General features: G+C 39.4%; 1 protein-coding gene across 4 annotated transcripts in view; it reads right to left on the reverse strand.

Moving 5' to 3' along the window:
• hook3 (hook microtubule-tethering protein 3) overlaps positions 1-18,372 on the reverse strand; it is a 47,297-nt gene that overhangs the window by 11,540 nt on the left and 17,385 nt on the right. For all 4 annotated transcript variants that reach the window (XR_013506849.1, XM_071913581.2, XM_078286661.1 and 1 more), the window contains exons 3-17: positions 18,088-18,160; positions 17,295-17,345; positions 15,795-15,927; positions 15,572-15,639; positions 14,925-14,987; positions 14,043-14,126; positions 10,981-11,144; positions 9,205-9,345; positions 8,411-8,498; positions 7,816-7,929; positions 6,374-6,484; positions 5,197-5,281; positions 4,515-4,584; positions 1,868-2,008; positions 1,269-1,356 (exon numbers count right to left, since the gene is read on the reverse strand). Coding sequence is in view for 3 of the 4 variants with exons in the window: in XM_071913581.2 (XP_071769682.1) it covers positions 1,269-1,356; positions 1,868-2,008; positions 4,515-4,584; positions 5,197-5,281; positions 6,374-6,484; positions 7,816-7,929; positions 8,411-8,498; positions 9,205-9,345; positions 10,981-11,144; positions 14,043-14,126; positions 14,925-14,987; positions 15,572-15,639; positions 15,795-15,927; positions 17,295-17,345; positions 18,088-18,160 (1,474 nt within the window). In the remaining variant the exon portion in view is untranslated. The remainder of the gene's footprint in view (positions 1-1,268; positions 1,357-1,867; positions 2,009-4,514; positions 4,585-5,196; positions 5,282-6,373; positions 6,485-7,815; positions 7,930-8,410; positions 8,499-9,204; positions 9,346-10,980; positions 11,145-14,042; positions 14,127-14,924; positions 14,988-15,571; positions 15,640-15,794; positions 15,928-17,294; positions 17,346-18,087; positions 18,161-18,372) is intronic.

An 18,372-nucleotide genomic window follows, 5' to 3' on the forward strand; every position in this document is an offset into this window, starting at 1 on the left:
GAACCAGGAACCCCCGGAAACAGAAAACATTTAGCGTTTTAGATTTTAGGTTAATCATGTAGCAAAGACACACAGCAGTTGATGGAAGATGGTGATGGACATGCATGCAAGCTCACACACACACACACACACACACACAACCTTCTTAAGAGCCATTACAAAATTTTAGACAACTGCTCCAATCCTCCTCCTCCTGAATACCACTTGTCCCTTACCAGGGAGTAGTTTGGAGGAGACAAGGGAATCATAGAGCATCATAGAAGAGACACCAGTTGATTATGTCAATATGTACTAGAATATAAATTACTGTTGCTGATTTTCATGTAATTGATACATGTAATTGATTGACACTTTTCTTATCATTATCACCCAAATTGATGGTTTTATCATTTCACATCCAACAAGCACAACATTTTTTGCTGGCCACATGTCAAACAATAATGTAATTTACTTCCTGTAGAAGACACTCCTTGGTATCCACCGCTGACGAGACACAAGGAGAAGTTTTAAGTAGCTTCTCTCCCAGTCTCCACTATTTAGACAGCAGGTGACATGGCAGCCTGAACATCGATCTCCAGGTCACAGAGGAAACGAGGTAGCGGAGGAAAGGTAGCGGAGTGATTTATGGAGCTTTGGGAAGCACTCATGGTGATGCGATCCCAAATATCGCTACTTCCTTGTAATGCCACTGATGATATGAGGGCCCTCAATCCAATCAGGCATCTTCAACAAACAAGGCTTGTAGCCATCCAAAGAAAACTACTACCTTTCCAACGCTACAACACACAGATTATGTAACCACACACACACACAAACACAGAAAAACAAGACCACCACAAACATGGATGACATGGGTGTTAGAAAAGGTTAGTGTTAGGAAGAGTTAGTTACACATCACAGAACAAACGGACAACTATAAATAAAAAGCACACAAAATAAAAAAATCAGATGAAGGCGTATGAAACACAGTTACTCATTTTGCCTTCGCACTTTTATGAGCTGCTTTTGTTGACAGCAACATTAACTTTTTCTTTGAAATTAAATATTTGATTCTGGAGCCAAAACGGTGACAGAAGTATTTTTTTTTCCAGATGGTAGCAGTCTTGTTGTGGAGGGTTACAAGTTAGGATAATCTTTACTCACCAACTACATGTAAGATGGAATTTGACTTTCTGTGGTTGCCAACAGTTCAACCAGTATCAGTGTTGAGCACACAAAACAAATCCATACAAGACCCTCACATATGGTGTTGTAGTTGCACTACTCACATCATCTGCTTTGGAGCCTTGTTCTTGAAGATTCTTCTGCAGCTCCTCTACCTGACTCTGTCCCTCCATCAGGCGCTGATTTATTAACCTTGATGAGAAACACACATAACATCAGTTTGACGTAGTTTTAACAAGGCAGTCAGCATACTGAAACATGGGTAGTGGTAGATAAAAGGTTAGAGAAGCAAGCTTGTGGCTGAAAGGTTATTGATTCAAATCCCTGGATTGACAAACAAAATCCTAGAGGGGGAAATAAATGGGAGATTGCTTCAAGCTTCCAAACAGGAAACCAAAATCAGGCCACAGCCAAAATGCGGCTCTCATTTAGAATTTATTTAACAGTCCTAAGGATTCCAGGTAGTAAAATATTTTAATTTGGTCCATTTTGATGCAATTTAATAAGACCTTGGGTGCTACTGAGAACATTGTTTTATATTTTTACCTTATGCAGACGCTAACAATTACATTTCGACCCTCTGCCCTCTGCCCTCAGTCCTACCCAGTGTATTTACCCATTTTCATCCTCATACTTGTTTTTTCTGCCGTTACCACCCTGCTAGGCTGCGTGCGTTTCTGTGTGTGTCTCCATGCGCTCTGACCTGTTCTCCGTCTCCAGTTCATTCTTTCTGCGGTTGGCATCCTCCAGTAGACTCTGCAGCAGAGCGATCTTCTCATTGTCCGATCCCTCCTGGGCCAGCTTCAGCATCTTGTTCTCATGCTGAAGACGAATCAAATGTTCTCTACAAAACGACATGGGACAGCAGCAGGTTAAATGTGATATTTTACTTCAGTTGGTAGAATATTTTAAGTGCACATATAATAATAATAACTTTATTTATATAACACTTTTCTAAAAATGGTTTACAAAGTGCTTTACAGGCCAGCATAAAATCAAACAAGACAATACAGCGGCAGTAAAACAACAGTAAATACAAGCAATGACAACTGTAAGAACAATAAAAGAAGAAACAAGTATAAGAAGAAAACAGTGGTAATAAAACAGTAAATAGAAGCAATGAGTACTGTAAGAACAGTAAAAAGAAGCAAAATAAAATAAAAATCAATCAGTCATATCTCCATAGGAGTTGTTAACAACCAATACTGGTTATTCTAGGGACCTGTATTCACCAACACTCGCATACAAATGTCCAAAAATTAACTTTTCTAGAAGTAATATTGCCCATTTGCAATTATCAATAATGAGAGCTGGGTAAATAACCACAAGGAAATGTAGGCGTTTAAACAGTACAAATGGTGTGAGGAAAGCTGAGGTTGTCCTGCTATTGCTTGGCACTACTAAATGTACACCAAGTATAACATTGAGAATACACAGACTTCATTAAGCAGTACAGTTCTCTTCAGTATACTAATTTGATAGAATCCCTGTGGAAATGGGTAGAGTGCACCCAGCTTTCACTTGCCCATTTATTTCTTTTCAGTGAAACAAACTCCAACTAAAAAACTGTACTCAGTAAACGCCTAAATCTGACAGCACCAGTATTGTGGAAAATGTCTGACAGTCAACCTGCAAGTCAGTCAGTCATTCAGCCAGTCAAATGCTGTTTGAAACTCAGTCTGTCAGGTTGATCCAAGTGTTGATAAGGGGTTTGTCTCATAGGTCCGTCTGCTTCATGTTTTTTCTTATTCAAGTTTATGAATAGCTTTGCCTCTCTGTTGAAATGCTTAAGATGCTTTACCTATTCATCCACCTATGTATCCATCTACCTATCAAATAGATAAGACATGATCTGTTTTTCTGATAGCGTTTAGTACAGTCTGTCTTTTGAGTCCTGTTTTTTCTGGGTGTGGCTGCTGACTCCTTGCCAACTGGAGAACTGACTAAATGTTTCCAGACATACCAGACTCACAGCTGCTGACTAAGACGGGCTAGGCGAGGAAAGGCAAAGCAAGACTTCAGAAGAGGGTCCTGTGTAGCTCATTAGGTAAACTATCGCACCAACGCCGTCAGAGTTAGAGCCTTGATTCCCGCTCTGGCATAGATTGAGAATAACAGTGTTTCCAGCTGTGGCTCCTGTTATAATGAGAAAACTGGCAGACAAGAACTAATCCCTCATACAGAAGCTCCTTGTATAGGCAACAGGTTGGATCCAGGGCAAATGCACAACATATACTGGCCTTTTCACTCTGTTATCACTTCAGGACTCAGAAAAGCTTACTGAAATGAGCAACAAGTCAACAAGATGACCAATGATCAATATATCTTTCTCACACAAAACATCTCTCTTATACACTCTTACTTCTTTTCATTTCTCCACCTCCTGTGATAAAATAACCTCAGATTAATCCTAACGTTAAAATAACCTCAGCCTCAATATCAAGTGTGTGAGCAAGTGAGAAAATGAGATGGTGAGTTCAGTAAAACTAGCATGATTTTGATAAAATAACATAACCATATTGCCATGTTTTTTTCTTCTCATTATCCCCATTTGGTAGTCTGGGATTCAGAAAACAATATACTGCAGTGCCAAGCTGGCAGTCATCTCAGAAAAACTTTCTAGGTTCACTAGTGTTGAAAAAGCTGTCATGTTGTTGTAAAAAAAACATTCCCATAGCTAATCAAACCACAGCCACTAGCAGGCCCGGCAGGCTGCGCTGCCAGCAGGAAAACCAGCCCTCTTGGAAAGCAGCAGTCAGGCTGATGTAACTCACGCATCTGGAGTCTAACTATTACATAACTCACTATACATACACAGCTCGCTTTTCAGGCCCGGCTCATCTGCCTTAAAACGGTGGAGGGAGCAACAACAGGAAAAGCCTAGAGGCTATCTGGCTACATGGAGAACAATAACACACACACACACACACTCGCATACACACAAAAAAGGTCAGTGCCAAACAGACCAATGTAAGGTCAAAGGTGAACAACGGGGCCCGACTGAATTTAAGGGAGTCAAGCTTTGAAAACAACTCATAAACTTTTAGAATCAGCCCCAACAGCCGTTTTAAGCAGCTCTCAAATCTTTCCCTTCTCTGATGTGATGTTTTCATGAAATACTGTATCAAAAACCAGCTCTTCTGAAGTAGATTTCTTTTGTATGATAAGCATGTCAACAAAGGTCTTTATGGAGAAACAAAACACACAGAACACAAAATAGCCTATGAATGTACAAACACACACACAAACTCACACCTCTCCTTTCGTTTTTTTTTTTTTATTCTTTGCTATTCCCTTTCTTGCCCTGTCAAGCACGTTTTGAAGCAAAAAGTGGGGTTCAAAAGTCATACCGAATCTCTGGGGTGGTGATCTCAGCAGCCAGCGAATCAGAGCCCTCGTTGCTGGCCAATGGGAACAGACCTGGACCAAGAGATAGTATTGTTAGTAAAGGGGAAACAAAACTATGCAGGTACTCTAGCTTCTAGGTAGCAGATAAGTGTGTATTCAAAATTAGACACAATTCTGACGCTTGTAGACATACTGGTACTCCTACAAACTAGAATTTAGCCTTGAAAAAGCCCATCATTCATATGGTAAATGGACTGCATTTATATAGCGCTTTTCTAGTCTACCGAGCGCTTTACAATAACGCCTACATTCACCCACACATTCATACACCGATGGCGGCAAGCTACCACGCAGGGTGCTGGCACAACCATCGGGAGCAATTTGGGGTTCAGTATCTTGCCCAAGGACACTTTGACATGCGGACTAGAGGAGCCGGGGATCGAACCACCGACCTTCTGATTAGTGGACGACCCGCTCTACCTCCTGAGCCACAGCCCCCCCTCATATTTAGTCATTCTACTCTGACAAGTATGATGAGTCCCTTCTCTTAAAATATTAATTTGTTATTTCATAAAACATTCTTTTTTAGTCAGATTGCCTTGATTCACCAAGTGCAACAGTTACACAAAGACTTGGGGACTACTAGTTCTCTTTTTAATTTATTTTACCATTTATTAATTTTACCTGAGGTGAGCTGTCCCTCTTGGGCCTGGACACAATGCAGCTCCTCAATAGTCTCTTTCAGTGAGTCTCTCTCTGTCCTCATACGCTAGAAAGGGAGAAAGAGAGCAAAAATGTGTGAATGAGTAATACAGAATCAGACACAAGTAGAGAAATAGGGCAGGGAAATAAACACCTGCCAAGCAGCAAATGGTGGTAAAACCGGTCTTTCTCGAATTAATCATTTAGGGTCACCCGCCATACCGGCCGGTAACTTTTTCAGACTATAATGGTAGCTTTTGAATGGCTCGGTTATCTACAGTCTTTGGTTTAGCCTTTTCTCAAACTTTGTCCGTGCTGACCACTGTCTGACCCGGAGTAAATCCATTCAGACCAAAACAATGGTTGTATCAAACAGGCTCCTGACTGGCTGCCTGTCACGCTGGCTCCACACAAAACAGCAGCATCTACTTCTGCAAACTTCTGCAAACTTTTCCTCCCGTTTCTCTGCTGCCTGAATAGTTAATGAGCCTAATTAACACACAGCATCTGATTCTACACACAAAATAACACTGCAAAGGGGCGGTGTGGCATGTTTCTATGAAAAATGTATATCCATTGCCTGTAAAAATGATTCTTAGTATGTACATTTAATATTTTATCCAAGTAAAGTCACAGAGTCTAGAAGAATATGATTAATATCAGTGACACACAATTGGTGAGAAAACATAAACACGATTGGACAGTAGCAAATAAAAACAAAACAAAAACAGACTTTGATGCTTTCAGTATAGTACATAGTAATACTAGGCTTTTTCTTTGAGATCATTGCAGTGAACCTTGTAACACTAACTCCATCATTTACGTTTTCATGGGAGCATACTCATTTTTGTAAAAAAAAAAAGTTTATAACAACTTTTGAGAGATAAAATCTCATATGGACAGCAGCACTATGCTTGGCATTACAGAACTGGCTTGACAAATAACAGTGATACACCATGTGCTGTATGCAAACCACAGGTTTTCAAATAATTAACAGCACAGGGACGAGCCTATTGCCTGTGTTTCTTCAGCTTGTATCCCTACAATAACACTGACTCTACTAATGTTAGTTCACTGAGGTGGGTCTGTCTCAATAAATGGGACCAGTTTGCCCCACCCACCCCCTCAAAAAATAAATAAACAAACAAATGGTGCGTACATCTTTTTCTTTTTGTAGAGAGTCCACTTTCTCTTTGAGGCGTTTGTACTCAAACTCCATCTTGTCGGCCTTTTTAGACTCTTCTGACAGTCTGTTCTGAAGTTCAACCACCTGTACGGGGGAGAGAGGACAGTTAAAGGGGAGAAATCACCTTGGAAAATAGGTGTCTATATGTATGTGTGTGCACAGCATGTACTCTACAGGTTTTGTTGCAATGGTGGTTAGTGGTCAATTGATTTACCACATCAGTTGCCGTTGCAGTCGCATTTTGTTTTCTTGCTATTCTGTTTGACTTGGTACTTTATTGTGATAAAACCACTTACTCTTAACATTTGGGCCTATGACAGTTTGTGTTCTGGGAGCCAATTAGGCTAAATGTTTTTATCATCATCATTTCACATTTTTGCAGGAACTGACATTTTTTTCTGTATGAAGCTAACTGAATGAATATAGAGGCAAATGTGTGACTCCACCAGTCTCTTTTAAAGTGCCAGATGGTGCCTGGCAGCATTCAAATAAATGACAATATGGGTATATTTTTACTTTTGTCTCATTAAAAACATCAGTTTGCACTTATAGAAAGACACAAGTGACATACAGAACATAAGTTTGTCACTCGTCTGTAGCTTCCAGTCTCTTACTCTGTATTTGAGACAATGCTTGCTTGAGAGGCCATGAGCCATCGTTACAAAAAAGTAGTGGATGAATGTGTCAAACATTGGTTAAAAGGGACAACTTTCAACTGCGCAGATTCTTTGGGACATGTGCTATGATTTCTCTCGTCAATTATCTTTATACTTTCAGAGGCTTTCATTTTAAAGTTAACTTTTCAGCTACACATACAAATACATGGTGGTCAATGCCCTTTATAGATTTCCATTTTATTTGTTACACAAGATTTCACCTTCAAGTATTGTCTTTATAATGTTACATTTTTTAAGTTATATTCTGCTAAAATAGGTCAGAGTCCATTTACTTTCATCCTTTTTTTTTTTAACTACCGTATGGTAGTTTAATTTTGGTACTTTTCAATGTTCAAATTAATAAATGGGAGTCAGTTGGAGCTTCTAATTTAATTTGACTTGGTATAACAGGCATACTTGGAGTATATAAAGTAATTACACTCACAACATCGGATTCTACCATACAGTACCAGCAAGCACATAAATGTATTTCTAGTTTATTTCTAGTATTCCTAGTTTATTTCAAATGGATGGGAGTAGGCAAAACAATACAAAAGGCAGTAACAATTTCTGCTTGTGTTTTGCAGTGATGGATTACACCTCAAGCAAGCAGTGTGTGTCTCTGTTAGTTGTTTTAGATGTCATTAAGAACAGGATGGGAGAGTGTGTAACCTGGAGAAAACATAGAGGAGTGATGTAAACAGTAATTGTGCGTGTGAAAGTCAACACAGTTTGGCTCAATGTCTGTCACATGGTTACCTGTCTCTTGTATGTCTCTAGCTGGCCCTTGGTAGCATTAGCCTTACGTAACTCCTCTTCCAGACTGACTGTGTTCTGCATGTACAATGTGTTCTTCTCCTCCAAAAGCTTCACCTGAAAAAAAGAGAAAGAAAGTGTCTTACGTGTTTGAGTCCTTTGATTTCTCTGCCTAAGAATGTCATTTTAGTAGGCCAACCATTTGCCTGATCTAAATACGCCAATAAAGGAAACCAGTCGTATGGAAGTGGTCGTATGTTTGCAGTAAAAGTATGAGCCAATTTGAGACAGTCAGCAGAACATTAGCATTGTAGGCATGTTGTCCATCTGGCTCTCTCTGACAGTTCATTTCAGACACGGTTTTGAATTTCAGAACCTATGATCATAGATCAGAACCAGTTTAATACATTGGACAGAAGGCAGAGCCTTTGCTGCCACAGCGAAAAACTTTTCATGTGCTGCCACTGGCAACAGGCGAGTCATCAAGCTCGGGTGGGCGGCGTATCACCCATGGTGTCATTTTAGAATCTTAACAGTAATACCTAGACTGGTATGGGTACCAAAGTCAAAATTTTGGTGTGTCTGTGTGATTGTGTACCTGTTTCCTGAGAAGTCCCAGGTCCTCCAATTTCTTCTTATAGTATTCCACCATGCCCTCGAGTTTTGATACTTTGTCTGATGAATGTCTGAGGAGGGAACAACAGACATGGTCAGATTCATTGTCTGATATTACTTTTAGAATGGCAAGGCGAGGGAAAACTATCACATTCTGTATATGGCTCTGTTTGTGTAGCAACAGTAATCTGAAAAGTATACGTAACTTCATGTTCCAACAATGTATTTGTTGCCCTGTGTCATGTTCTGTGTTTCTGGTACAATTTCGCATCAATCCGACTTTTGGCGTGGGATTTTAAACATTAAATTTGAATATCTTTAATTATAGCGGCACCATCTAGTGAATTGGAGTCATATTTTTTATTTAGGAAGCCACCACCAATATCTATCATTTTGCCAAATCTCATGTCTCTGTCATATACCATCTCACCGAAAAACAAGGAAAATGATAAACCAGAGGAAAAAACAATGAAAAACAATTAAAAATACAATAATGTCAATTTACAGAAACAGACTATTCACTCAGATATCACTCTTTATGAGCTCTCAACATTTAGTGTCTGTAAAATTAAGTGTCTGTACTGACAATAAAATTAGCTTGAAACCTTAAGTGAGTAGTGTAATGAATAAATACAATAAGCTCTAACTTTTTACAACAGGAATTATCTGTGAACCCGATGGCAATAAACAATGAATGGAATTTGGTTTCTGCGACTTTAAACCATTACTTATGTTATCTCAGCATTAGAGAGCCTAGATTTTAAACCCACAACTAACCTGAGGACATCCATCTCATCCTTGAGAGACTGGGCTTCGTCAGCCAGTGACGTCAACTCCTCATTCTGAGACCGAACATCCAACAGCTCTTTTTCCAGTTCCTCACAACGGATACGGTAGTCGTCTTTAGCTGCCTCCAACCTAGAGAAATCACAAACATCATCTTTAAAATCTGTGAGGATTTATAATGACAAGGCATCTTGAACATACACATAAACTCAATCTGCCAGCCCAATGACAGCAACTGTGATTTGCAACTCTTTGGGAGTATATGACTGGGTTGAGTAGTTCCAAGACCTTTTCAAGCAAACTTACCCTCAGATTTGAGAGATACTCAATGTATTCCCCTGGTACAGATTGAAGAGTTACTGGTTACAACCCAGAGCAATGGATGAAGAATTTGAACTTCTCCAGAAATAATTCATTCCATAATACTGCCATGGTGAAATGCTACCACAGAATCACAAGCTAAAGACCAGCAGCCATGGAGTAGGATTACACAGCTAACATGAAACTTGAAAACTACAATCATCAATCTCTTCAGTAATACACCCCACACACACAAACACAAGCTCAGAACCATAGATATTGCAAACTAGGTCTTGTGAGGGAAAATAATAGCCCCTTTTGCACATGGAAGACAAAACCCTGCTGAATTAACTTCTACTACAAAGGTAGTGAGGCCGGCTTGCTGACAGAACCAACAACTGCACCTCCGGAGAGACTGGCAGAGTTAAAAATAGGGCAAGCTTATTGCATCATTGCTGCTTTTGTTGCAGAGGGTTTTTGAGGGTTTTTTTTTTCTTACATTTTGCTCTTAGTCAAGGGATTTTAGTTATGTCAATTATTTTTGCCTATTTATACCTGTGTGCTAAGGAGGATAATTATTTTGTGAAAACCATCATCAATAACCATCCCTGACAGCTACTGACAAACTTCTACTCATGCCGAGATGCTTAAGAATTATTTTATTTTTCTAGAAATCGAGTTTCAAGAGTTTTTTGGCACATAATACAAAACACATCAAAGAGATTTTGGTCATGATTGAACTGTTAACGTACGGTGTTGTTCTCACAATGTCAATATTGATGCCTCTCTGGAAATTATGCCTCCTGGCGCATAAACAGAAAAAAACCCTACATGCATGTGTGAACAGGGTAACTGGGGGAGGCCAAGTTTCTAGAATGACAAATCTACACAAATCTGCATGATTAATAATCCTAATACAATAGAATAGAATACATACAATCTGGAGTCCTATAGCTGGATTCACTAAACTAGTACAATCAACGGCTCTCTGCACTTGTCCCAGTGAGTGACGATGACCCTGGATCAGGTCTTATCCTGTAGCATCCTTGTAAAACAAAGGCCTTGAAATTGTGACTGAAATTGAAGTGGCCTTAAAACACAGGAGAAATTGGCTTTAAACCCTTGTTAGTGAAGAGGCTTAAAACACCATAAAAGGTAAATGACGCTTGAAAATACCATGGAGTGAACCAAGAGAGACAGAGACTTCAGCCATTAACTCTCAAGTGTGACCTCAATAAAAAAAATTGCAGTGACACTGTAAAGTTGGGGCTGGTGGAGGTAGGAGGTGGGTCTGGCCTTTAAGCTAGGTTTAAAGTTTTAACTTTAAAACTACCTACTGTAGTGACTGCATCCTGTAGTCCTGCTAAGGTCCTCTATGGGGTTGCTCCATCATGACTGATCCATCCCTCAATTCCTCTATTGCTTTTTCTGTCACAACATCCCTCCATCCATCTGGCAATCCCTCACCTGAATGTTTCTTCCTGTAGTTGCTCCAGTTGTGTCTGCAACTGGAGGTGTCTGCGTCCTGCAGGGCTGTTTACATCCTCTATGGAGTCAGAGTGGTTAAGTCTCTCCATCAGGATCTGGTTTTCTGCTAGCAAACTCCCCTTCTCCTCCTGTAAGGCTGCCACCTGTAGGAAGGGAGGTGACAGAGGGAGGAATGGCAAAGAAGGAGAGGGAAAAGCAAGAGAGAAAGAATGGAAGCAGGGAGAGAAGATTGGAAAAAGAAGGGCAGCAGAAAGAAAGGGTGCAGCAGTGAGGTACATGGAAGAGGAGATAGAAGAAGGCCAAGAGAAAAAGAGAGGGAGGGATTGGGGAGAAGAGGAAAGGGGAGCAATGAGGCAAGGAAAAGAGATGGATTAGAGGACAGAGGTCGAGGATAAATGGAAGGATGAGGAGAGGCGGACAGAGGAAGAGGATGATAAGAGGGAAAAGAGAGGAGAGGGAGAGAAGAGGAAGAAGTTTGGATAGTGGAGACCGGGGGGGTAGACAGAGCAAGAGAGAAGAAAGAAAGTATAATTTATTGAGTGAAACTTAGTTGGCCAAATTTCATCTTGCAAGCAACTGAAATTAACATATAACATTTTTCTTTACAGCATAAAATCCATTAGGTATTCACAATCACTGTGGTATCCATTTGGGTAATAAAGCAAGCACACATCAAAAACACTTCAACAAGGCAAACCAACAAACTCTGACATAGCCAACAGGGCTACATGCGGTTTGATGTGGCCTTCTCAATGTGATGGGTAGGGTGTCAAACTCCACACAAAGCAAAGCGGCAGCTGGTTGTTTTTTTTAATATATTTTTTATGTGTCTAATTATAGAACACAAACCCGTGAAGAGTGAGTTTGCCGCGCCTTAAAAAACATAAAAACCTTTCAACAGCCCCCAGTCAAAATATTATGGGTTTTGCACACCTTAATATTTTTGTTTACAGAAAACAAACATTATTCACATTATTCAGCCTTTTCAAGTACTGATTGGCAGTTAAAACCATTACTGCAAACCACCATTTCTCATCCCTGATTGAGTGGATTTCTATTTCTATCTATTTCATAGCCCTTCTTCAAAACACTGAGACTTTTAAATGGAATGAGATGTAACCTCATCTCTCATCTTGGGGGAGGTTAGGTCTATCTGTCTTTAGCCTCAAATCTATCAACATATTTTGCCAGTCCGGTTTGCCTGTTGTCATACCTAAAAGAAACATCACATCAAAGATGTAATCAGGCCAGCACAAAAAGCAGGAAATACGGTGGGAATCAATCAATCAATCAATCAATCTCCATTGGAAAGGAACTGAAATAGTGTTCATCCATTTAATTCCAACTGGTGTTGAGTTACATTCAAGACTAAATCTCTCTCTGCTGCTGCTGACTCCCTGCAGAGTGCCATTAGAGAAACCATACAACAGACCTGGCAAAAATCTCTTTTTGAAAATGTTTGAAAATATTTGAGCTTCTTGACGTGCACTTGATTCATCTTTCCATCCATGGAAAAAAAGCAGAAAGAGCAATATCACACGCAAACTTAACGCAATCAAGTGCACATCATGTTATATTCTTCAAATATTTGAAGTATCTTCAACTATTTGTCTGCATCAATGATGTCTTCTGATTACTTCTTCCTGGGTCCAAAAACCAAGCTATTCCCCTTCCTGTCTACAATCGCCATGAGAAAACATGAGAAACACCAGGGTTAACAAGGCAGGAGGTTATTAGTCAGGGGGTGAGGACTGACTGACACACCCACACAGCACTGCAACTGTGGCTGGCGTGCCAAAGGATGCACACGCACACATATGTGCACAAACGTGTACACACACACACACACACACACACACACACACACACACACTTTGGAGAAGGGGAATCTGGATTCCAAAGGGGATGCTGTTGCAAGCAGATTAAAAAAATCCAGGACTATTAGACACGCCACACACCATGAATGGAAAAAAAAGACAGAAAGAAAAGAAAGTTTGGATTTACCCTCTCTTCTAGTTCAATAAACTCTAACCTCAGTCTATCACGCTCTTCTTGGACATGGAGGGCCTTCAAAGCAAGGCACACAGTATTGACACAGTCAGGCAATAAGAGGAAAAGGATTAATTGAAACAGGAGAACATGTAACCCTTTAAATTACAGCTCCATCTTTTTTTATGCGGTAATTAAAATAAAAAAATAATAATTGTAAAATTAAAAAGTAGTAGCCTAAAGTATGGGATACACTGCTAGAGAGATGGAGTGTACGTATCTCTATTTCCAACAGAGTTTATTGTTCTCAAGGTGTAGCAAAATTCACCAATCTGACAAGGAAATAATTGATCAAGGAGAGATAAATTGATAGATCTACTGGCAGCAACAGAACTAGCTGTGCGTTTGAAGCTGTGTAATTACACTGATTACGCAAAAAAGGGAGCTGCTTTTTAAAGCGTAACCAAAAAAAATATAGCTTCAAAGGTACACAGTATGACACAATCAGACAGCTTAAAGAGTTGTTAAATAAAACAGAAAAAATAACAGTGGGAATGCTCTGCATTTTCATGTATTGTCATTATATTTTTCAGTATACTTCAAAAAAACTCAACCTCATAAAACCTGAAATAAGATGCCTTATTTAACCTGAATGTAAAAAATAATACTCATAATACAACTGCGCCTATTTATCCATGGCCAAACAACTGAATCTTTCAGACGAATCACCTAAGTCCATTTACATTTTTCAAATGAGTGACCGTTCAAATCTCATTATCTTAACACTGTATCCTCATTGTTAAAGACTAGACTGTGAACTTTGGAGTAATGTATTCACAGTTCAAATGATACATTTGACGATATTTCATATACGTTACATTGTCTGATTAAAAATGTTCAAAACAAACATATGTGATTGTCTGAATGCTTAAATGCAGAGTTTCAAAAATGAATGTCTCTGCTAAGAACATTAGTTGTGGCTGTCTACCCAATGTGAAGACTAACTGTACATCATTTATCTTCTAATAGTGGCAGATTATGTCCAAACCAACCTGCATGTCAAGCTCACGACACCTCTGGGCAATCTCTTCCTTGGTGGCCAAAGCATCATTGAGCTCCTCCACCGTCTTCTTCAGCTGAGAACAGAAACAACAATTTAGCACAACCTGATTAAGTTACATCCATACAAGAAAAACAAAACAAAACAAAACAAGCAACAAGATCCTTTTCACCTGCTCACAATGTCCTGTTTCCTAGGGAAAGGGAAAATATTCACCTTTCAGGCAGCTTTTCAGGGGATGATATTACCCAGTGCCGCTTGATTGATTAATAGATCGATGGATAGACACTTTATTGTCCTCCAAGAGGAAATATATTTTTACAGTCTGCACATGGAAAGACTAAAGACCAGTCACACAGGAATATGGAAACTATAAAGAACAGTAACACCTGATATAAACAGTTTACAGCATACAGACATGTAGACATGTCAGCACTAGAGATATACAAACACAATTAACCAAAAAGTAATCCGAGACGTCATTGAGACAGCTTGTTCAGGGCCATGATGGCGGAGGACACAAAGTTTCTGCTGAAGCGTGCTGTTTTACAGATCCAGGATCGGTATCTGTGGCCGGATGGGAGGGTGAAATATGGGCTGGGTGGGGGGTTCAAGGTTGTGCTGAGAGAGTGTGGCACGTGAATGTCCAATAAATTACTTTAGTTATGTATAAGTTAAGTTATATTTAAATTTAGATGTCAAGAATGTAGTTTCCCTGAGTGAAAATGAACAAATCACCAATTAGTTAACTTCACAGGGTAGATGATCCTGTATGTTCCTTCCAACGTTTGAGACGATATGGCTGGCATTGTTAGCAACACATACAAAAAAACATTGTATGCACCACAATAAAGGCTCTATAAAATCTCCATACCTGTCTGTCCAAGTCCACATATGAGTCGTTTCCTCCTGTCACTGGAGTCTCTTTACTCATCAGCTAGAGAAACACAGAAATAGGTTAATGGTGTGGAAAAAGTAGAAGAGGAAAAGTCTATAAAAGGGCAAGTTCACTGCCTCAACTGAAGGTTGCAACCCACACTTTGGTTCCATAATGACAACTAGCTGCAGTAGCCTCTAACAGAAAACAGTACTTAGGTACAACTCTCAGACACAAGAAACTCCCACGACACCATGCTCCCAAGACAAGTTTTTATAATTAGAGTTTCTGGGAATTTGATAACAACTACCAACTTTCATTCTAGTTGTTGTTGCAGTAAACTGTCAGCTGCCTATGTAGCGTGAGACCAGCCTCTTCTTCGTTGTGATTGGTTGCCCCATGAGAACTCCTCTAACAAGTTGAGCTTTTTTCAACTTTTCAAGGCGCTCTGCTCTACCTAAAAAGAAGCAAGGTGCAGCTCTTTTAACAAATTGCATGCTTTCTGACAGCCTGAAGTACCACATGGGTTTACCACATGTAGTTCAGATGGTGTCAGGGAAGATGTCAACAGAAGTGGGGAAAGCAAACCATTTAAGTATTTGCAGATATTATTTGGACCATGTCTAAACAGTATGATGGTCTACCTCTTGGATGGCTGTCATGACAACATGCTGCACTGATTCCTCCATCATCATTATGGTCTGGATGTATTCTGGAAGAAAACAGAGAAACAGACAAAATAATGAGGTAAAATTGAGCTTCTCATTCACCAAGTAATGCAATGTGACCAGTATCAAATTAAAGCCCACATAAACACACATGGTACATAGTATGTATGTACACACACACAGAGACTGGGGCACACACCTTGTTTCTGTTCACAGCTGACAGCACAGCCCAGTATAAGTTGTAGCATTCTCCCAAGCTCTGCTGCGTCGGAGTGTTCTCCAATAAGGTTAACATCTGGCAGTGAGAAGTCATTAATCTGCTGGCCTAGGATCTAGACACAGGGAAGAAGGGCGTTGCAATGTATTAAATAATATCAATTCAGGTTATTATAATGGACTGGTTATTAATGGCCTGTGTTGTCATGGATAGACATTTAGACTTAGGTTTGTAAAAATGTTTTCAGACTAGGACAAAAATTTTGCCAATTTAAATTTAATTTCACACTTGAACGGTAACGGTGGTTACAGTTGATTGGCTTGTCAGAATACTGAGGAAAAACACTATCTCAAGTCCCTTATGGCACTATTTTCAAACCGGCATTTCTATGACCCATCTTCTAGCGATTACAAAAAAAAAAACATGTTCCCACGAATTCCTGGCAATAAATCACAGAAATTCTGCAATCCAATACTGAAGAATGCACCAGAAAGTGGAAAAACCTTAGGGACAGATTTGTTAAAACAAAGGAAAAACTAGCTAAACAAAAGCGCTCTTGACACTTAGGTGCAATCATAGGGCAAAATATTATAAATGACTGGTACGGTAGGTCACGCCGCAGTACTATAAATCAAGCATACGTCTCTCACCATGGTACCTAGGCTCATTAAAACATACCATTCATTTTGGGGTCAAACCGAACCAAAACAAACCTTGATCGATTATGGGTACAGAACTAAAGGGTTAAGAAATTCTGCACTAGACCATATAATTTAATGGATAGAGAGGACACTTGGGCTTGATAATCTTCTTTGGTACACCTGACCTGAGGTGATGTGAATAAGAATGACCATTCTACCATTCTATAATTCTGTGATCTAGACCAATGATATAGGGCAAAGAGAAGTTCTCTTCTGACCCAGTTGGCACATACATTCAACACAGGAGGCAGGATTCACAGAAAACAATAGCCTCTTGTCATGGTCATGGTCAAGGCAACCATTATGAAGTAGCACCATTGCTTATCGTTTGCTTCATACTTCAGCCTATGCTTCAGTCGAGTTTTCTTTGGGTTTTCACAGTGCTCACACCTCAGACTTCCACATCCTTTTACCCTTTAGATTTTGGACATGTTTAAGGAGATAGGTGAAATTCAACATTGACTATAGTTATGCACGGAAACTCAACACACAATGTTCTCTTTGCCTTCCCTCCCAATATCCATTTTTAGTGTAGGAGGGATTAAGGGTGGAGTAGTCGATGACAACTTCTTCCCACTCCCAAACCCCCAATCAGAAGGAAGGTAAACTGATATACACACTGAGGCTTGTGTTATAGACTAATGTTCATGCTCACACCCCCTTAGCCAATGGAAACCTTTGACTCACAATAGTCTTACCACTGGGTACTGATTTCAGGCCCATGGACCTATAGAGCTGGAAACTATTTTATTTAAAAATGAGTTGAGTAGATTCTTCTTACCTCCTGGTTATAGTCTAGGATGCCTTTCAGAATTTTCTTTAGATTGCTGATCTGAAATAAGAGAAAAAGTCATGTAGGGTTTTCACTGGAATAATCACCACCATGTACTTACCAGTACCAATCCAGACCTGTTACTAATACAGGCAATAATAAACCACAGATGCACAGACAAGTGCTACAGGTGACTCAACAAAAGGTTGGAACAAAGAGTAGTGTGTGTCACCCATACATTGGTAATCAAGGCTTAATCAATAACAAATCAATCTACATTACAAAATATGACTAAAAAGTAGGGGTGCACCAATCAATCATTAATAGCTAGCACAGGTATGTTGTACATCTGGCAATTTTTCAAAATATCTGATACAGATCACACTATTGCAGTATGTAATGTCATGCACTACCAGTGGCAACATATACTTAATATGTTTGGATAAAACCTCTGATTTATTTACATGGATAGGCCAGGTATTTCATGTAGCCAATGCCATAAGAACAATCTGTTAAACACAACATAGCCTATATTTTATTTCTTATGCTTGCTGTGCACTTTTACATATTGTGTCGTTATTAGCAGAGAGTCTGGGTAAAATGCATCCATCATTTCAATCAGCAATCAGATCTGGGATTGTCCAATCAGAAAATAAATAAATAAATAAATGAATGAACAAATACTTTTTTACTTTTTTTTTTTTTTTTTTTCTTAAATCAACAAGCTGAATCGTCCCCAGAAAACCTCATCGGTGCATCCCTACTAAAAAGAAAGCAAGGGCAGAGTAAATGTGGTTCATACCTTTAACCTCCAGTTGTCCCCAACCTCTGGCTTGATTCTGCTGATCCAACTGTCATTGAAATATGATACATCTCTATAAAAAAAAAATCAAAGAGACAGGAGAATAAGTGGTGGGCAATATGGCCTGAATTTTATGTCACAAAAATAAAAAAAAACTGTATACTCATTTTTGTGGTAATGTCGTTTGAAAAACTTTTAAGTATAGGAACCCTGTGCGAATGTCTTTTTTTTGCCTGGGGTTTCAACAGTGCAGTAATTTCAACATTTTGTTAGCAGCTATCACAT

The sequence above is a fragment of the Centroberyx gerrardi genome, chromosome 2 (genome assembly GCF_048128805.1).
Source record: "Centroberyx gerrardi isolate f3 chromosome 2, fCenGer3.hap1.cur.20231027, whole genome shotgun sequence".
Taxonomy (NCBI): domain Eukaryota; kingdom Metazoa; phylum Chordata; class Actinopteri; order Beryciformes; family Berycidae; genus Centroberyx; species Centroberyx gerrardi.